Raw genomic sequence first — 21,569 nt, 5'->3', positions numbered from 1 at the left:
TCAGCTGTAGATTCATCCACTGACTGGCTCTGCAGCCTGGCTCCGGCACACCTCCCGTGTCCCATGCTGGGAAGTTATAAGCAACTCAGGTCACCTGGAGCACCTGAATGTGAAAATATTGGTACTAGTCATCCTTTAAAAGGTGATTAAACTCAACACATACTGCCTTAACTGCCTGCCTTGGTAATTTTTTCTGCATTTGCTATTCTGTGCATGAAATACCGAGAACTATCTCTAAGTGATGTTAACTAACAAGGAATTAATAAAAGGCTGAGAAATCTGGGAAAGCTCCAGCCCTAGAAGTGAATTTCACACACTGAGGGCTGACACTTTCAGTGGTGACCCAGCTACAGGGCAAGTTTTCTAAGCTTTCCTCTTCTCCCAGTATTGCCATGGCTCTGCCAACTCCTGCTTTAGGCAGCTGCTCTGTCCCTGTGCTAAGTGTTGGTTAAGGCATAGAAACAGTAGGCAATGAAATCGCCTGACTTCATAAAAATGTGTGATATTAAGCAGGGAGCCTGCATGCAGCTAGCTGTACTGACATGCCCTAAATTGCTGATGACCTACCAAGGGGCAAGAATGGCTTGTTCTGTTTTAATTGTTTAATGACTTTTTTTTTTTTTTTCATGCAGATTCACAGAATTTCCAAAGTATGTCACAGAACTCATTTATTTCTAACCTCAAAGTTGAACAACATCTGTGACTTTCTTTTTCCACCTTCATTTGCCCTTTGTACTTTGCTGCTTTTGGTTTGAGTTGGTCTCTGCTAATGGTCTGTTCTTTTCCAGTCTTTCTATTGTTTCACACAAGGATGAAGATCTTAGGGTTTGCTTTTTTCCTTTCCCCTAATATTGTCACAGCTCCTTTCCTGATCAGAATGTAGACAGTACAGAGCTTGCTCTAGCAAAGCCAGTTCCACCAAGTGAGTGCAAAGAGGGTGCCAGCAAGCTGTGTGTGCCCAGGTAGCTTTGGCTACTGCCAACCAGACTTTAATTAAAAAAGGGATGTTGACACAAAAAAATGGTTAAAAGTTTTGAAGATGGCAACTTCTGTGTGGTTACCTGCTAACAATGTTGGCATGAAGTACACTTTAAGATGTATTGGGCAAAAGTCTGCAAACTCAGAAAAGTATTTGTTAGGGAAATGTGTTTGTGTTTAAAAGAACAAATAAAACCCCCCTGCTTCCAGTATGGAAACGTGTAGACTAACCTTTTCCAAGAAATGGAGGTGCCCAAGAAGTGAAGCTACCTGAGCTGTTGGGTTGTCAGAGAAATTTAAATTTATCTCGACTGTTTGTGCTGAACATCAGCGCTATGAAACCGTAAGCTGGAAGAGCACGTGTTTGGGAAAGGCTTTGCTTAACGCCTGCAGAAAACAGAGCTAATTGGAGAAGGCAGCAGTTACAGGAGACCCAAACAAACTATCAAAACTCTTGAGAGTTGTGCCAGGAAAACCAAATCGTATTTCAGGGCACAGATCACCCTGCAGAACACAGATAAGCAGGAACAGGCCGATAAGGCAACACAAATGGAATATTTCTTGAATCTCATCTAATTGGTTCTTAATATGTTGCATTTTCTCTCTAAATTAATCCCTATTCCCATGCAAAATGAATCCTAGAGAAACTGAGACAAAGGCCTGGAGCTGCCAAGTCACCTTGGGCAACCTTTTCAAACTGTCTCCAAATCTTTCTTCCTTTGCCAATCAAAATGGGTGCGGATGCTTTAAAATACTTCATTCCCTTTTATGCCACAAGTAACAATTCACGCACAGGACTGAAATATTACATTGGAATTTACTGTTTGATCTTTTTGAACTTGGATATAATAAATGAATCATTGCTTCAGTTCTAATTATTTTTCAATTGCTAGGCTTTGTGACCTTCAAAGTCCAGTTCTTTTCTTACTCTGCATTTTACTGACAGTTAATATCTGCAAATGTTTTAGAATGGGTTAGTATCATATAGCATATCATCTACGTGCTATGTAACTGCATTCTTGTGGGGAACAGGGAAACAATTTGACACAGTAATTTACAGCCTAATCAATAGTGTATTAAAAATCTGAGAACAGATTAGCAATTCGCTGGATTAGATAGCTCTAAATTGCCATGTGACACACGATTAGATTCTGAGCTGCTCTCTTTTACATGCTTTGTAATTCTATAAATTGTGAAGCTGAAGACAAGTAACATTCCTGCTCCATGCTCTTCCTTGTTGCATGATTTGCCTCTAGATTGAAGGATCTCATTCATTAGATCCTACCACAGACTATGCTCTTAGAATGGCAGAAAAAAACCTGGAGGGCAAAAAACCAAAGCCAAACAAACAAAACCAACCCAAACCAAAAAAACACAGGAAGAAGAAAAAAAATAAAGTAGCTCTTGATTTATTTATTAGGAACCCAGAAAAATGGTGGTACTTCTGGACTATGTGAGATTTATGAGTGTGCTACCCAGGCGAGGAAGCCACCTCTGTGTTTGCTAAACTACTTTTCAAACAGCCTGGGCTGCTGCAGAGTGAACTGCATGGATGTGCAACCTCCACCTGCCTGAAAGGGCCATGTGGGTATTGGCAAATAGTCCCAATGGACACACGATGACGATGGGCTCTCCAGGTGCTGTGACAAGGCTGTAATATAATTTTTTTCTTACTGCAGTACCCTAAAATCAGCTTGTTCTTTTGTCTCTCATAATGAAAATACTTTGTATATGGGTGGAAGGATTCTTTAATTAACTAAATAGCTCTGGATTTAGACATGCAACCACTGCTGCTCCTGCCTTTTTTGAGTCCCAAATCTCTTTCTTTAATGCAAGTAAATACTCCACTGTGGCTTGGCTCTGGTTGCCGTCCTAACATCACCTCTTCCAAATATGCACTCCTGCAGGTTTTTTTATAGCCTGTATTTAAATACAGGCCTTCTGGAGCAGCCAGTGCTGTTATCTTCCAACTCTGTTTTGCTGGGTGGGCAGAAGAACTGCAACTTTGTTTCTGACTTTTCTCCGCTGTTGGCAGCACCGTTAGCTGCCTATAAATTAGCCAATATTATGATGTAAAGAGCCTGTTTAGTAACTGACTTCTGTATGCGTGCTATTGTCAAATGCCCAAGTCACCTCTCCTGCTACTGGGAGCAATGTCAGAGTTAGCAACACATCTGACTAAATTGAAACATGTAATGCTTGGCTTCATAATCAAAGGGGTTTTAAAAGTTATTTAAATAACTTTGGAGAATCTGGCTAGGGAGCACCTTGGATGTTGATGTATTACTCATTTATTTAAAAAAAAAAAAGTTATGTGATTTAGAAATGCAGGGGTCAATCGGATGCTTCTGTCCAGATGGCAGCGGAGCGAGCTGTAAAACCCTGTGCAATGTGAGTAACTTCTGTCCTGGTACTAACTATAAATAACATCTGTCTAACCAGTAAAATTGAGTATTAATTGTTTTATCTTCTTTTGAGTCATTCTACATTGACAAGGCATACAGGGGACCCAGGGAAATGGCAGCCTGTCTTGAGAATTGTACCAAAACTGTTTTAGGGCAAGCAGAAGGCTCTTCTGATAGCTACAGGCCTGCTGATTTCATGCCTCTCTCCAGTAAGAGTGCTATATAAAAGTCTCACGAGGAAAAAACTTAAAGTTTTAGTTATTTTGCTTCATTTTGTTGTATTAGCTGTGATTTTCAGGGAAAAGTAGAGTTTTACTGTCCCTGCCTAGATCTGTTAGGGGAGATGCAACAGCAAGAGAGAAATCCTCTCTGGTGTCACAGAAGCGAGAGTAATGACAAGCAGTTTGTAGATGCTTGTGGGACAACATTCGGGTCCACTATGACACTAAGACTGCAGAACATTTGAGCTGACCTGTCCCCATCGGAGAAGGAAAGCTGTTGCCGTCATTCCAGCCTGCTGCCTTCCTACCATGGTTTTGTTTCTTTACCATGAGGGATGTTTGAAGCCGGGACGGTTGAACTGGGCCCATAAGACCACTTCACTGGCCGTGGTTTGTGGGACCCCCACGCACCGAGATGGACAGCTGGGCCTGCTCGTCCTGCTCGTCTCCCAGTCCTCCCCCCAGCTGTCACAGGCCTGTGACCTGGCATGGAAACGTGGCCTGGCCCTCCTCGCTGCATCCCCCCAGCTACAGAAAACCCATGCTCCTGCTTCCTTCTCCGCCTGCGGGCTTTGTTTGCATGTGCTGTGTTGTGGCTGCGGGAAATGCTGAACCAAGCGAGCCGCGGGCACTGCCAGGGCTCGGGTCACGCACGGGCCTCAGAAGCAGGACTCTGGGTGCAGGGCAGCTGTCAGGGGGCAGCGGAGATTGAACAGGAAGAGGAAGCTGCCATTATAACTGAAGCCTGAGGGCTAACGCGGCACTGCAGGGCCTGTTAACGTCTGTAGGCCTCTTGTTCGTGCTACCGTTGCTGGCTGCGTGGAGCCCCTAGCGCAGCTCCACCAGGCCCGTTTCTTCGAGTGTTTGATGCTACTGTTCTTTGGCTAACCGGACATCCGGGCTCCCGCGAGCGGGGGGCAGGCCAGGCCGTGAGGTGACCGCTCTGCCAGAGGCTGTCCCGCCGCGGGCCCCCGGGCCAACCCCGCTGGGGGAAGGGGTCCGCGTGCTCCGCCGGACTGGAGGGAGCGGGCCCTGCTGCGCGGTCAGGCTCTGGGGCGCCCGTGCCTCCGGAACAGACCCCCGGGGGTCTGAGGGCCGAGGACAGCCGGCCGACCCTGCGCCGGGGGCCGCCCCGGGCCCCGCCCCGCGGAGGCGGAGCCGCCGGCGGCCCCGCCCCTCCCTGCCCTCCGCGCCGGGTTACATGGCGGCGGTTGCGGCAGCGGCGACTGCGGCGAGGCGAGCGGGCGCCGGGCGGGAGCCGGTGGCGGGGCCGCGGGGCCCGGCCGTGTGAGCAGCGCAGCCCCCGATGAGCCTGGGAAGGCCCGTGAGTGCGGCGGGGCGGCCGGCGAGGCGGCGGGTGGGAGAGGGGGTCTCGGGCTGCCGCACACGCGGGCCCGGCCCCGCCGCACAAAGGCGCTTTGTTCCCTCCCGCCGGACAGCGGCGGCGCCCCCGGCCCGCTCCGCTCCTCCCCGCTCCGCTGGGGCTCGCCCAGGCCCGGCCCCTCCGCACTGCGGCGGCTCGCGGGCAGCGGCGGCCCCGGGGCTGAGCGGGGCGGGCGGGCGCTGACAGGGCGGGCGGGGGCGGCCTCGAGGGGGGCGCTCCCAACGGCCGCGGCCCGGGCAGGCCCCGTGGCGCCCGGGGGTCGCCTCTCCCGCCGGAGCGGGGCCTGCGGGGCCGGGAGCGGCGGGCGGTGTCCGCGCCGTGAAGGGCGTTTGAAGGTAGGGCTCCTCCGCGCTGCGGCGGCCCCGCGGGGGCGCCGGCTCCGGTGGCCGCGGTGCGGCCGGGGACCGGGCTGGCCGCAGCTCCCCCCGCCGCGGCCGGGGGAATGGCGAGGGTGGGTCTGCTCTGCCGGAGCCGTCGCCGGTGTCTGGACGGGGTGTGCGGGAAAGGAGCGGCGGTGGCGGGCGAAGCCGGCCCGTCCCCGCAGGGCGGCGGAGGAAGGATGTCCTTTGCCGGGACGCCTGCGGGCTGGCGGCGGCCACGGCCTCGCCTCGAGCCGGCCGAAGTTTTGCTGCTGGATTCGGTGCCGGCGGCTCCCGGCAAAGGATCCGGCGCCGCTCTCCCGCAGCCGTGCCGGGGACACGGGGACAGGTGCCACTCGGTCCCGCCGCCGGGGCACCCGCGGGCTCCCCTGTAACCTCCAGCACCTTTTGTGGAAAAAGTGACTTAATACTTTACATAAGTGGCTTGAAGCGCCCGCTGAAAACAGCTTGAAGAGATGCTGCTCGAGTACTGGGGTTTGGAGGAGCAGGTACCCTTGGCTAGGCGAGCAGGATGCACACACTCGGCTTCTGTGTGATGAGGATCTGGCTAATTCAGTACCATTTTGGATCAGCCTGACAATGGCTAAGTTAATTGTGTTGTGGAAAAAGAAACAGTGGTTGGCATGTCGTCATATGGCTCCTGCAAATGCTGAGAAAAGCACTGTTGCCAACAAGGTTTTTTTAATGTATTTGTTAATATATGTACTTATACATACACACATTATGATAGCATTATGTGTTTATAAACGAGTTACAAATTCCAGAAAGAGGTGGCTGAGGAGCAGGTTTTAGTTTGGTAAAGGGCTTCAGAAATTGCGTGCTGTGAAGCTAAAATGGGAACTTTAATTTCAGCCTCTCAGGCTCAGTCATTGCTTGTGCGGTCGTTATCTTTAATTCACTCTTGACTGGTTAACTGTTGAGTGGAACGGCAGACAGTGGCAGAGCTGCCGAGGTGCCCAGGCTGTGGTTAGCTAGGGTAGGCTTCTTCAGTGGCAAGTCTTCATTGAATTGTCCAAAGGGAGGACCAAACCCCTTTGATTTTATGATGCAAAGAAACACAGCGGATTTTTGTGTGCTTTTACAGATCCTTCAGAAGATTTATAAACTAATAGTAACATTTGCTGACTGCCAGCACAGAGTTCCCTAAACAGTGTGGGGAGCAAGTAGGAGGCTTGAGAAAAGCGGCATTTTCGTGAGCTGGCGATGACTCACTCTGCCTACTGACTGCAACGTGGCTGATCTAAAAAAAATACTTCTGTGCCCTGTATTTTTATAGTCAAAGGGATAGTACTTAGCAGGTTGTATAATGTGTCATTAGTCATTCTTGGTCTTTCTCTTGTGACTAATGATTTGATCATTATGTGGTCTGCATAATCAAATTAACCGGTATCTTTCCTCTTAGTTGTATTTCTGAAAAAGTGAACGTCTCATACTTGCCTGTGTTTCAGTGTACATCCTGTTTCCTGAAAACTGTGATAAATCCAAGTGCAGGAGTTGAACACGAGTTGCAGGGGCTGCTGGCACAGTGCGTGAAGCTGGTCCTGTGCTGACGTCTGCCAGCACCAGGAATCATTTCAAAGACAACAGCCCTTCTCTGGGTCACTTCTGTTGCCCTCTCCCAAGAACTGATCTGTTTTAAAAGCATGGTTGTAAACCACATAAGAAACTAGTAGCTTTGTGTTTCCCTCTTTAAACTTTGTGGGAGGGAGGAATAAAAGTACCACTTAAAAAAAAAATAGTAGTCTTGGAAAGGTGACAGCCTAAATGAAAACATCAATGTCTGTGTGAATAGCCTATTCGGCACAAACTGGGGTGATAAATCCCACTTTTTTATACTATAGTCCATTGTGTGTTTCAAGTGGTTAGAGCATGTTACACAACTGAAGAGAATTTGTCAATTTTGTTTATTTAGTGTGTATTTTCAAGGCAGGCAGTTGGACTGATGGTTATGACTTTCATTGAAACTGAAAATGTATAAACTTAATAGGTGTTGGTGTCACTCTTTGTAAGTATTAGTGTTTTAAAAATACCGCCTCATTATTTTCCAAAGTTAAAAAATGACTGTGAAATGTAAAGAAGAAAACTCGTTACTTTGAGCTCATTTTGGCATGAGAAAAGCCTTGATTTCTTCTAGTTGATTACCCTTTAAGTAATTATTATCGTGGTCAGAGTGAAAGGAAGTTTGGGGTTAACTTTTTATTTTCCACTCTTCCTATCTGCTTCTGGTCCACGGGGCTATTTGTCCTAAATGTGTGTTTGCTATTAACTTGTGGATGGGGAAAGGAGTTCAACTGCTTCCCTGGAGGAAGCGATGCCCTGGGGGCTGTGGTCCTGGCCCAGGGACGGGTGAGAGATGGAACTGGCATAGTGAAAGAAGTAGGTCTTCAGTGTGAAAAAAGAGATTAGTTAATGCATGAGGTTAGTTTAGAAGAGTTTCTGTTTTGTTTAGACAAGGATCTGGACCTTGTCTGGGCATTGTAATTTGTTACATTTCCAAAGTTGAATTTCAGTGGCAGTAAGTGAAAGATCACTCTCAAATACTGAGTCTTAATTTAATTTGTTTTAATAACAGGGCATTTTTGCTAGGGCAATCTCTAATTGTCCTCACCATACCCATGTGAGATACTGTCTCTGTTTGCCCCCTGGTCAGTTTACTAGGACTAGGTCCTGTTTTGAATGATAGCTGGGCTGTGCTTTTTGTGGCTTTGGGATTAAGTCATTTGCTTGTAGTTACGTAGGAACTTTGTAGCAGGATCAGGTCAAATTGAGGGCTGCAATGGGTCACTTGTGTTGTCAACATTTGTTTTCTTAGCTAAATCACTCTGGTGCCGAAAATCATTACATACCTTCTGAAAATGTTGCAGTTAGCGGTCACCTAGTGGAAGGAATAGTATAAGCTGATGATTAAAAATGCTTCAATTCAGGAATACAGAATGAGAGTTTTAGGACTCCTGCTTCAGCAGGCAAGGGGCCGTAACTCCCTCTCTCTGTGAGGCAGAAATGTTGTAGCTGCTCTCACTGTGGTGCTGCTGCTGCCTTCGGTCAGTCCTGGTGCTCAGGGGTAGGAGCTGAGTTACGGTGAAGAAATTGCTAGATCTAACTTCTTGCTACTGATGGGCATCTATTTGAATCTGGTCCTGTGCTGTTCAATGGCACTAGCTAAAAGAGAGGTTCCAGATGTGTCACCCAGCCGGTGCAAACCCATTCCGTGTGGCTACATATCGAAGACATCAGCAATGTGAAACAATAGGCCTGATTATGGGGAAGGGTACTGGTTTTAGATGGTCCCAGGGATATAAAACACAGCTTATTGCATGATATTTGCACAGAGGCCTTGGACCTTGTGTTAAAATGAAATTTAAAGTGTGAGCATAAGATACAAACATGAATTTCTGTAACTTTTTTTGGGGGGGGTGGAGGGGGAAATGAAAGGAAAATGGTCTGGGATGATGTAAACTTTTTACAGGCAGCAACTCAGAATAAGGGAGCCTGGAAATGGTGCATGTGAATGAGTAAATAGTTTCAGGTTTGAAAAAAAAAGTTAAAAATCAAGACGCTGGACTGATGGTTTTTATAGTTGTGAGCAAAGAGTTGGATAGTCACTGATGCTATTTTAGTTAACGCTAGGATAAATTTTGTATTTGTCCTTTAAGCAAATTAATGGGTATTATAAGAAGGGTCCTCATGCTGACGTGCTAATATGGATATAAATTCAAGATAGTTTCACCTCATGTTTATACTGAGGTTATAGTAACCCTTGTAAAACACTGTCTAAAATCAGGACTCTTGGCAATATGTGAGGAAAGGAATCTCAAAAGGAGAAACCCGGCAGAGGAAAGCTCTGTGTTTCCTTCTCTCCTGTGTTTGCCGTGTGGCTGCACAGATACCTGAGGCAGGTGCTGTGTGGCAGGAGGGAGCGAGCCAGGGCACTGGGCTGTGCGTCCGTGTCAGACTTGAGCCTTAGGAATGGTGATATTTAAATATGTTCAAACAGTCTTCTTTCTGTTTGCCAGTGTGCCTTTCTTCCTTTTTTTTTTCCTGCATGCAATTCTGATTACTTTAGTGAATTGAGGCCATTATTTACAATATGTTAATAGTTAGTCAGCTGCTCTTGCTGCCCTATTAGGAGTGGGGAGACTTGTTTTCCTTGGTCCCGCTTGTCCCACTGAAATGCTAGCACAGTTTTAAGGGAAAACACTCATACAGTTAATTCTAAAGTGTTGGGATAGTTTAGGGAACTTTACATCTATTTAGAGAGCTGGGTGAAGAGCTGTCACATGTTAATCTGAGATAGAAGACATTTAGTGGTTTGATGTGACCTATAATTGTTGGGGAAGAACATACAAGTGACTTGTAATGGAATTGCCAAAACCTCACCACACTGGGTAAGGTACGCGTTTGACTCTTTGTGGCATATTTGAACTTTTAAAAGAAATGAGGATGTTGTGCAAAAATGCAGCATATGGTCTTTATGGCTGCATTCTGCTGCTGCAGACAGGGAAGCAGCATAGAAGTAATTGATGAAGTAGTAATATTTGTCTAATATGTAGGCATTACCACTATGATTCCTGTAACAATGAATCTATAGAGGCAAAATTATTATTTGAGATGTTAGTAAACTTTATCCAAAATCACAAGAATCCAAGCTTTGTAAGTGGCATTGGACGTGTACTGTATGTTCCGCAAAGTCAAAAATCCTGCGAGTGCACAAACCTTACCCTTTTTGCGTGAATGGTTCCCAGTTCTCTCTTATTATGGTGAAAGAATTAAACCCCTGTTTTTGTCATTGAGTAAAAGTTTAGTGGAAAGAATTATTCCAAAATATAGTGACTGATGTGCAGCATATTATTGTTTCTGACTTGTCTCTTAACAGCTGTATTGGAGAATTGTCAAGTTTTTTGTGATGCTCCCTTCTTTATGAAGATTCAGTAGGACTTTTCGTTGTGAGTTTTATATTCTCAATAGGTTGTATCTCAAACTTTCACAATATATGTTTAGGAATGGTGGTTGGTGATTATTGTCAGTCTTCCTCCACGAGTATGAAAAGTATATGTCATTTCTAGTTAGTTTAGCTTTTGTGATTGTTTCTTGTTTCGTAACTGGACACTAAATAAGCTGTGTATTTAGGACAACTTAAGGAGCTGAGGGAGGCAGAAGACGCCTGTGTGTGCTGGAATACTGATGTGTTTTTCTCTCCTTTTCAGGTTGTCACAGAGTAAAATGGATGGTAGCTTTGATTGTGATTGTGGTGAGCTGGAGCCACCTGATCATTAACAGAAGGCATCTTTTGTAAATCAAAGGCTGCCAGTTTCCCGTTTAACTAGACTGTAAACAAAGGAGAGGAGAAGGAGGAAGAAGAAGAAGAAGGAAAAAATAGTGCTTACCAGCACCATAGAATGACGCTGCTCAGGACCAGTCCAACACTGAATGTATCTGCACTGTGAGGAGGAGGATGTTAATAGAAGCCTATTATGTGCATATTTATTCACATTTTTGTTAAATGTTAACCAGTTTAGCACAGTAGAGCTGAGTGCATAGTATGTCATTTCATTCCGTTTGAGTTTCTTGTGAGTATTTTCTTTAATGTCTGCAGAAATGCTGCACCTTTCTTGAACTATGAATGCTGCAACCTTTCTATCTTATGCTCGGTCTGAGTTCTAGAGCTTACGGGCTCTAAATTCAAGGGGACACAACAGGCCTGGCTGGCTCATAATGAAATGAGAGTGTCAAGAAACCATCTTGCAGTCAAAGCCAAGTGTTTCTTCTCCCTTTCTGCAAGACCTTTCCTTCAGATACCAGTGGAAGTGTCTCTGCGTGTTTACAGAAGCTTAGTAGTTTGAGGAAAAAGAAACGTAAAGAATTTTAAAATGGCAGAAAAATTTGAAAGTCTCATGAACATTCATGGTTTTGATCTGGGCTCTCGGTATATGGACTTAAAACCACTGGGCTGTGGTGGAAATGGCTTAGTTTTTTCTGCTGTCGATAATGACTGTGACAAAAGAGTGGCTGTCAAGAAAATTGTCCTTACAGATCCCCAGAGTGTTAAACATGCTCTACGCGAGATCAAAATTATTAGAAGACTTGACCACGATAACATTGTCAAAGTATTTGAAATTCTTGGTCCTAGTGGAAGCCAGTTAACAGATGATGTGGGCTCCCTTACAGAACTGAACTGTGTTTACATTGTCCAGGAATACATGGAGACAGATCTGGCTAATCTGCTGGAGCAAGGCCCTTTACTGGAAGATCATGCCAGGCTTTTCATGTACCAGCTGCTACGTGGGCTCAAGTATATTCACTCTGCAAATGTTCTGCATAGAGATCTTAAACCAGCTAATCTTTTCATTAATACTGAAGACTTGGTGCTGAAGATTGGTGACTTCGGACTCGCACGAATCATGGATCCTCATTATTCCCACAAGGTATGTGAAGAGCGGGAATATTTAGGTGATACATTGACAGCCGTGCTTAGAATAGCATCTTCCTCCCTTTGGCAGAGGGAGGTACTCTGTGAAGGCCTCGTTAGCAGGTGGGATATCATGTTAGGGCTCATAGAGTAGAACTGGAATGCTTGCAAATAGATTAAAATGGATCCCTGGATCACATGTTTTGTCTCAGATAGGACTACTGCAAGCATAAAATAAACTTTTTTTTTTCTTTCTAGATGTGTTCAGAAAAGCACATTTTTAACAGTGAATACAGAACCTGAGAACATTTAGAGGCATAACTATAGAAACCTTAGATAAGTTTATAAGTCGTACATTCATAGTGTGCAAGTGCAGCTACTACCTGGGATTGATTTAGAGATACTGTCTTCCTGGTTTAGATGATGTTTCACTAGAGAGTTCGTTATTATCTCTGCATTTATTTGGCATCTGGGAATAAGAAAGTTTTACTGCAGTACCTCATTTGACTAATAAATAGTGTCATACTTAATATTGTTGCTGTTCACGCATAAAGATATTGCTCTTCCTTTTTGAAAGGTAAAAAGGCTTAGCACATGCTACTATCCCTGGGACCTCAAGACCAAAAAATCTTGTAGTAGGGCATTAAAAAAATAGGAAACAGACAAATCTAAGTAAGCTTTTTTCTTTTTTTTTTTTTTCTTTTTCTTTTTAATTAATTTCATTAGGGCCATCTTTCTGAAGGATTGGTTACTAAATGGTACAGATCGCCTCGTCTTTTGCTTTCTCCTAACAACTACACTAAAGCCATTGACATGTGGGCTGCAGGTTGCATCTTTGCTGAAATGCTGACTGGGAAAACCCTCTTTGCAGGTGGGTAGAATAAAAACGTGTGTGTATATTTCTGAAAGGAATGGTACTGCTTAATTATCTTCTTAAAGGTTGATTCTTGTGGCTGATATCAAGAGCCATTGACTATTAGGATATGTTATATTATTGTGCAATTATATAAGCAAACTATAAATTGATGTATTTGTAAAGTAGATGATGTTTCAATTTCTGTTACTTGTACCAGTGTGTTTTTGGATAAATATTACAATTTAATTTAGTACTCACATATATGGTGAATCTGTCTGTAATTAGGTTAAGCTAAATTTGTTGGATGCCTAAGAAGTGTTCTAAATACGTGTATTTTAGTCAACTGATGTATCCAGGGAGTATTTGAGGATTATGAATGCCCTGAGTATCATATTCATAAAGGTGTTTTTTTATATAGTCAACCTAATCACTTCTCCCTTCTTTATATTTTTAATTATGAAAGAGTAGCCCTTTTCCCCCCATTCCCATTTTTTTTATCATCTACAGACTGTTTTGACCTGACTTTTGTTTCAGTGGTACAGGGGGGACTCTTCAGATTTAAATTTCAGCATGGTAAAGCTCCCATTATTTCTGGTAAGATAGGAAGCAATGCTCTGGTCTCGTTTGGCGCAGCTATGTTAGCCCTTAGATTGGGATCAGGAGCAAATTTTTGAAGCAAATCTCTTGATGGCCGTCCTGTACCACGTTGCTGACTTAGCTCAGTGCACAAACTCGAGTCTTTTTAGCTAAAATGAAACTGCCGTTTGCACTGTAGGAGATCACCCGATGTGCCCCACCTGCTGACTGGCGTTCAGCGCATGGGAGCAAATGAGCTGCTCTAGAGCAGAGCCCTGAAGTGCTGATCTGTGTGCACCCTGGGGCCACAGCAGCAGCCGTCTCATTCCAGCTCGTCTTGGATTTGGTCTTGTTGGTTGAAATCACTGGGGTGATACAGATAAAACCGCTCAGAACTGAGCTTGCGTTTCAAAGTTCGCATTCCTTTAGATGCGCGTGCGCTAAAAGCACACCGCTGCAGTAATTCTTAGCTTTGTATGTCAAGGTAATGAAATGGAGAGCTTTTCCCCATTAAGTGCTATTAATGGAGTACTGTCGCCTTGGAATCTTAATTTTATAGAAATCAGTGATCATACGAAGAGGCTTTTCTTAACTCGCAGTGAGTTGTGAACTCTGAGTTACTAACTATTGGACTAATGTCCCCAGTGTATTAAATGTTTGGCTGATAAGAGATTTACTAGGTTTCTGTTGCATCAAGCACTTCTACTGGAATAGTGAAACAGTGGGAGCAAGCCTGTGGATTTCAGCATTCAGTTGATTGCAGCTACTAGCGTTTTGCCTTTTTTTTGAGTAGTATTGGTATTTGCTAAAAGTTTTTTATTGATCTATGTAGTGAGTTAAATTTTTTAAACTAGTCTTAGTAACCAAAGTTCTAAATTTACAGACTCGTTCGTGTGCCCTAACTGCATTGTGTAGATACCTAGAAAAAATACTTTTATGTGTAAATGTGTCCCTCTGATAATTAGACACTGCCATATTTTGCTGATCTGAAGAGTCGACTACTTAACATCATGCATTTGGAAAAGGAAAAAGGTTGGAGATATGACAACCTGTCCTGAGGCTCTGGGTAAAATTCTTTTGCAAAGTTGTTTGGAGGACTTGATTTGGCTCATTTGCAGCTTCCTGTCTACTTCTGACCCATCCCTTAGGAATCCTGCTGATGGGAATAGGAAGGAAGAACACAGATGAAAATTGTAGAATACCTGGGCTGAGGAAGGGAAGGGAGGTTGAAGCGGAGGAATTCAATAGCTGTTCCAAACAACTTCTGTAATTCTTTCTTCTATGCAAATATTTTTAAATGTTAGTTTCATTTATAGTGGAAAGAGAACTGATTAATTTTAGGTGGATAGGACATGAAATAACGATACAGTAGAATCTGTTTTCCAGCAAATTGCAGTCAGTCTAACATCTGATAGATTATATTAAGTCATTTGTAGTAGTCTGAAGTAGAAGGACAAAACAGATTTTTCAATCTAAATAAGTTAACACGAGACAGGACTGAATCAGTTCAGAATGTAGTAGATTTTCTGTAGTGACTTTACCTGAGTTTTTCTTTAAGTCACCTGGCAGATGTGTGGTAGGATGTCCAGTGCACACTGTCATGCAAACTGGTAGCATGTAGATTTTGAGATGATACAGTGATGGTACATTGTATTTAATGTCACTTGCATCAGTATTGCTGATGATCGCCCAGAGCTGCTCGGTGAAACCCTGGCATGCAAATAATCCTATATATTTTCATCTGCTAGTTGAGTCTCTAGGGTGCTATGTGCTTCTTGGAGCTGAAAAATAGATTGAGGTAGACAAGCTGTATTTCTGGGTACTCCAAGTTTAACACTGGTACTGAATATAGATATTGTTCATTATTCAAAATTCACCTGCTGTATAAGCCCTTGTAGTTCTTCATCCAGGGAAACTTCAGGTAGTGCTAAAAGTGTGCTATAATTTCAATCATAATCCAGTACTTTTTTTTAAACAAGATTAGACTGCTTAACTGACCGATGACTTTTGTCTTGCACCTGACAGTAATACAAGGTTTCAGAGCAGAATATTAATGCAAATGGCTGTGGCCTGTAAGATCTCTTGCTGAGCTAAACAACTACTGTTATTATTATTAAGGGGCATATAATTCAAAGTGAGGTCAAATATTGAATTTGTCAGGTGGCTCAGTTGAAAGGGGAGGATTGCAGTATATAGCGTATAACAAAAAGATAGTGTTGCTGTAGAGTACTGCATCCATAGGGAAAACATCCTTGCAAAAGTTTCAGGTTAGGTCGCTTTATCTGTGTGTAGCAGATCTATAATTCTTCATACACTATAGCATTTGAGAGCTCTTCAGATTTATTATCATTCAAATTTAGAACTTCAGCCTGCCCTCTGTTGTAGGAGGTAATAGTCTTCTACTGAAAGTAGCTGCCCAGAGCACAAAATTTTGACAAGCCTTTCAGATGCAGGGATCAGAACTGTTTGAAGTTGAAATGGCAGCTTGTTTTTTCTCTTGGTGCTTAGGTGCGCATGAACTTGAACAGATGCAGTTGATTCTAGAATCAATTCCTGTTGTACATGAGGAGGACCGTCAGGAGCTTCTCAATGTAATTCCAGTTTACATTAGAAATGATATGACTGAGCCACACAAACCTTTAACTCAGTTGCTTCCAGGCATCAGTCCTGAAGGTAAGTAATTCAGAAAAACATAGTTCCTGTATTTCAAAATCATTAAATAGTGAACAACTTTACAGTCTGTGTGTGTGTGATTGTTAAAAACAAGTTTCAGTTAGAAGAATCTGTATGTTGTCTGAAGAAGAATTGTCTTCTGCTCTAATTAAAAAAAAAAAAGTTGCTTACAAAATAGCTGCTTGGTCATCTTTGGACTAGAATTGTGAATCTCTGCTGGAGAACTGGAAAACTGATTGAATTGCTCTCTTTTGAGACACTGCCCTTCTAAATATGAGGGAACATTGGAATGGAGTCAGTGTAAAACAACTGTCTTTCAACTCTTTTTAAAAGAAAGTCCCCAAACCAAACTGACAGTGATGTTTCCCAATAGCTGTTGGGGGATACTGATCCAGCTTGGAGCATTCTGTCTCTTACTGTTTTTTCCTGCTTTAAGTTAAATTATTGTTGATCTTGGATTTGAACTCTACTCTTGTAGCTTTCCTGTGGCTACAGAAGGTCTATTTGAAGTATCGGCTGCTGACACTATACTGTCACTTTTGAGAAAATGCACACCTCTAGAGCAAAGCACTGCACCTTAATCCTAAATTCTAGATGTCTGAAACGTCACTTTTCTCCTGTTTAACGATAACTTTTTCTCCACAGCACTGGACTTTCTGGAGCAAATTTTGACATTTAGTCCCATGGATCGATTGACAGCAGAAGAAGCTTTGTCCCATCCTTATATGAGCATTTATTCCTTTCCAACGGATGAGCCTATTTCAAGTCATCCTTTTCACATTGAAGATGAGGTTGATGATATTCTGCTGATGGATGAAAGTCACAGCCATATCTATAATTGGGAAAGGTAAATTTATCACTTTACTGTGTCACGTAACATAACTGAATGTTTGTGTGCTTGAAGTAATGTTGCTTCATGGGCATCATTTCCTTTTCCATTTGTTTCTTTTTCTTCAGTTGACCAAAGAATAAACTTTTCCCTTATAGGCAGTGCATTATCATTTGGTTCATAGTTCATTAGACTGACTTGGATATGCTGATGCATTCCTGAGATGCACTTAGGACTCTAGAATCTAAAGTTAATCTCTCCATTACATGTTTTGGGTTTTTTTTAAACTTTAAATGAAAAAAGTTTTAAGTATGATTGTCTTGTACAATGGTTGACTCCTACAATAGTAAAGAGATTTGCAGTAGTCGTTTAAAGTCAGTTAAACACACTTTAAGGAAGACTTGTGTAAATGGAGTGAGCTATTGTAGATAATTCTGGACTTAAATCTTTCAGATGTACATACGAGGATTACTTTATGCTAGATTAAATTAAAAACCTGGAAGAAGTACCCAGTTAGAGGAAAAACTGTGTTGAATCATTGTTATTCTGTAATGGAATTTCTAAACTGTGTGTGTCTTGGGAGCTAGAAGACTGGTTTTTATTTGCTAACACTTAGGAAATTGTCTTACAGATACCATGACAGTCAGTTTTCAGACCATGACTGGCCTATTCATAACAACTATGAAGCTGATGAAGTTCAGCGTGATCCAAGGGCTCTTTCTGATGTTACTGATGAGGAAGAAGTGCAAGTAGATCCTCGCAAATATTTGGATGGAGATCGTGAAAAGTATCTGGAGGATCCTGCCTTTGACACCCACTTCTCTACTGAGCCTTGCTGGCAGTATTCAGATCACCATGAAAACAAGTATTGTGATCTGGAATGTAGTCACACTTGTAATTACAAAATGAGGTCATCTTCATACCTAGATAATTTAGTTTGGCGAGACAGTGAAGTTAACCATTACTATGAGCCCAAGCTTATTATAGATCTTTCGAACTGGAAGGAACAGAGCAAAGAAAAGTCTGATAAGAAAGGCAAGTCTAAATGTGAAAAGAATGGGTTGGTGAAAGCTCAGATAGCGCTTGAGGAGGCATCACAGCAGCTTGTTGAAAAAGAAAGGGAGAAGAATCAAGGGTTTGACTTTGATTCATTTATAGCAGAAACCATTCAGCTTAGTTTACAACACGAGTCTACTGATGTTGATAAATTAAATGACTTGAATAGCTCAGTGTCTCAAATAGAGTTGAAAGGGTTAATATCAAAGTCAGTGAGCAGAGAGAAGCAGGAGAAGGGAATGGCTAATTTGGCACAGTTGGGAGCTCTGTACCAAACCTCTTGGGACAGCCAGTTTGTAAGTAGCGGGGAAGAGTGCTTCCTCATAGACCAGTTCTGCTGCGAAGTGAGGAAAGATGAACACGTTGAAAAAGAAAATACTTACACCAGTTATTTGGACAAATTTTTTAGTAAGAAGGAAGATGCTGAAATGCTAGAACCTGAGCCAGTAGAAGAGGGGAAGCTTGGGGAGAAGGAGAGAGAAGAGAGCTTTCTGAGTCACAGTGGGGAACTCCTCTTCAACAAGCAGCTGGAGGCCATAGGGATTCCGCAGTTCCACAGCCCTGTTGGTTCGCCACTGAAATCGATACAGGCCACGTTAACGCCTTCGGCGATGAAATCCTCTCCCCAGATTCCCCACAAAACATACAGCAGCATTCTGAAACATCTAAATTGAAACACTCAGCAGACATTTCTTTTATATTCATGAGGTGTGTTTGTCTTTTTTTATTACTAGTGTAAGTAATTTTTTTACTTGAATCAGACGGTGTAATTTTGGTATGGATTTCATTAGTTTTCTGTTTACCATTGGTTTTACAATCCAGAATTACTTTCTATACATGCGTTACTTTTGTTTTTAAACTGGCATGTCATTTGCACACAAAATTAAAGAATAGAGCAAAATAATGCAAAATGCAGGAGGTAACAAAAAGTGCACTAAACCAAGAAAAAACCATTCTCTCAGTAAAACAGTGTCCATGTTTTGCAGAAAAAGAACCTTGCCTTGAAATTTACACAGTGAGACTGTACATAATTGCATGAAGATATCTATTTTTCCCAAAACATTTTTTTCATTCATGCGTATTTTAGAGTTTTTCATACTGTACACATTTCTTAGACACATGATACCAGCAGCAACTGAACTGAATGCAGAATTTGGTACGCATGTGTTATCTACCTCAAGGTAACAGCAGTATGTGGCAAAACATTAACCACCCATAGTGCTTCTCATTATGCACTTCTATTTAGCCAGCATTATTGTAGTAGCTATTCTTATTGAAAATCATTCAATATTTATAAATGTTCTGGTATGCATTCTTTATAGTGAAGTGTTAATATGCAGCACTTTTATTTATTTTAGCAAATAAGTATATTTCTGTAATTATAGAAAGTCAACTTAATTTTTAAGTTACTTTTCAGATAAAAGTTTTTGTTTAGCACTATGGTTTTATTGCCTACATAGCTGGATATATATTAACATCGGCTTATTCTGAGGCTATCCAATACATTTTTTTTAATTTTTATTTTTTAGTTTTCATTTCAAGTAAAGCACTCACTGTGTATAGGAATTTGTAATTGGAGGTGCTTGATCTCTACAAAAGAAATTAGGAATTGCTTTATTATCAAATGCTCCTAGAAGTCTTAACTGTGTTCATTTTTAAAAAAAATTGTAATGTTAGTTGTGTGCATGGAAATAATTAAGGTACAACATAACCGTAGGTTAAAGTTCTATATGGTGAGGCATTTTGTTTTTACTGTATGTTTTTACTGAATGATTCCTGTCCCACTCCCAACTCCCCTCAAAAGCAAGCATGAATAAAATTAGGTTAAATATAGCATGTAGCATCTCGGTCTTCTGAAAATTTGTTTTACCTTCTGATTTTTTGAAATATTGGATGTATCATTGGCTCCCCTGTTTAAATGAAAACCAAATAAAAACATGGCCAGCAAAAATGACTGGGTTTTGATGCTTCGTCCAGGGAAGAGGAGCCCTGCGGTGGGGTGTGCGGGGGCAGCACCCGTGCCTCGCACCCTGGGACAAGGTGCTCGGGGGAGCGAGAGGGATGGTCCTGCAGCCCCCGGGTGCTGCTGCCGGGGAGCCCTGCCCTGGAAGGACACTTGGGGTGTTCGCCTCCATCCTGCTGCCCACGGCCTGCGTTTAAGAAAATCGTGTGGAATGGTATGGCTGTGAAAGCCTAAGCATATGGTGGTGTCAATAACGATTTTTGCTGAAAATATGATTGACTTTGAGAGCGTGAGCATTATGGTTTTATCAACTTTTAGACAGAATAGCATTAAAGGGGAGAAGGTGCTGTGGGTGTGTGGGGGCCTCTTCATGTCAGTGGCATCCTGGAGTGGAGATAATGGTCCAAGAGCCTGTGTGGAGCACTTTCACACCAGACTTCAGGAGCAGGACCAGGTAACTCCTGTGGGACATTTCAAAATGTGCAGGTTGGGTCTCTGTTGCAGCAAGCCCTAAGAGCAGTGCATATTCGTCTTCCAGTTCCTCCCATGAGAACCAGTCCTGAGGGAGCTAATGAAGCTGCATCTTTTGGCAAACCCCTACAATTTTTTCCATGATGTTGTCTTAGTTCCTCCAAATTTTTCCATCCCTGCTCAGCCTGACAGGTGGCACATCTGCAGCTCACTTAAAACAAGGAGCTGCCCCTTTGATGTGGCAGAAAGTGGTCACCTGGGGAGGTGGGACACAGTCTATGTCCTTGGACATGGTGTGGGATGTTTATGTAGCCATGTCATTTTGTATGTATGGGGCTGGAGGGAGGAGGAAACAGCTGGTTGCTCTCTCCAAGGCAAGAGAGTGTTTTGGAGTGTTGTGGTAGGGTTTTTTCCTGAGGTTGGATGAAAGCAGTAGGTGGGAAGTGCTTAGAAACTGGAAACAAAACTCAGTTTCAAAACATCTCGTGCAAATGGAGGTGGTCGTTGGGGGTTTTTGTGTGTTTTTGTTTGTTTCTTTGTTTGTTTGGTTTTTCCTTCTTTAAGAGCATCAATCAAACTTAACAGTACCTAAGAAGCCTGTGATAGTAGAAAGGGAACATTTTATACTCAAAAAGGAAGGGGAGAGTCAAGTGTTGAGCATAAATCCAGCACAGAGCTTCAGTGCTTTAGATGTCTGTGTGCCGGGAGCGATGCTGTGCGGGCACTGCCACCTGCTTTGGGGACAGCCCTCTGCTCCGAACAGGCTGTACCCACTGATCGCTGGAGGGTACAGCTGGGCAGTCTGGCTTATTAAATCGGATTAATTCCCTATGTGGAGTCAATTAAAGTGCTTCATAAGGACCATGCGAAGTGAAATCTACTGCCAAAAAGCACAGATACCCTTGAGTGTGTAGTTCGGTGTTCCTTGCAGGTGGAAGATGGTTTCTGTCCCACACTCATCAGCCATGCCCATCCCTGCAAGGAAATAATAGGACATGTGTAGCCCTTTTTGGCTGTGACCTAGCAACTGAATTGTCTTTAAAAGCAAATTATGGAAGAGGCTTAAATTATAAGCCAGATAAAGGGACCACTGTTTCATGCCAAAGTGTTTGCCAGGTAAAATAGAACACCCTTGTTTAACAAAAAAGCGAACAAGGAATTAGGATGCTAACCATGTTTTAAAAATACCTTTTGTTGTCTGTCTTTGGAATTTTAAAGTGTATCTAACAAGAACTTCAGCTAGAAGAGGTGATGCTTGCCCTTACTGAACAGACCAGGACAGAGCCTGTTCCATGTACTGTCATCACATGAGATCTAATAATTGCAAACTGGCACAACGCTGAACGGTTTGTTCTGATCGGATGTTCTCAA

The 21,569-nt window shown here is 42.9% G+C and overlaps 1 protein-coding gene across 4 annotated transcripts in view; it reads left to right on the top strand.

Annotated features, from left to right (window-relative positions):
• The window catches only part of MAPK6 (mitogen-activated protein kinase 6), a 29,199-nt gene extending 9,494 nt beyond the window's left edge, over positions 1 to 19,705 (top strand). Inside the window, exons 1-6 of one of the 4 annotated variants that reach the window (XM_065641509.1) lie at positions 124 to 142; positions 10,573 to 11,790; positions 12,501 to 12,645; positions 15,715 to 15,879; positions 16,525 to 16,726; positions 17,340 to 19,705. In XM_065641509.1, coding sequence (XP_065497581.1) covers positions 11,236 to 11,790; positions 12,501 to 12,645; positions 15,715 to 15,879; positions 16,525 to 16,726; positions 17,340 to 18,438 — 2,166 coding nt within the window. In that variant the 5' untranslated portion in view covers positions 124 to 142; positions 10,573 to 11,235 and the 3' untranslated portion in view covers positions 18,439 to 19,705. Of the gene's footprint in view, positions 1 to 123; positions 143 to 4,800; positions 4,929 to 5,197; positions 5,324 to 10,572; positions 11,791 to 12,500; positions 12,646 to 15,714; positions 15,880 to 16,524; positions 16,727 to 17,339 lie in introns of those variants that run through there. The other 3 variants (XM_065641506.1, XM_065641507.1, XM_065641508.1) reach the window with 3 other exon arrangements.
• Positions 19,706 to 21,569: the final 1,864 nt, after the last annotated feature.

This window comes from Caloenas nicobarica, chromosome 10 (assembly GCF_036013445.1).
Source record: "Caloenas nicobarica isolate bCalNic1 chromosome 10, bCalNic1.hap1, whole genome shotgun sequence".
NCBI classification, from domain to species: domain Eukaryota; kingdom Metazoa; phylum Chordata; class Aves; order Columbiformes; family Columbidae; genus Caloenas; species Caloenas nicobarica.
Note: the sequence above shows the minus strand (reverse complement) of the source record. Positions and strands in the feature narration are given on the sequence as shown.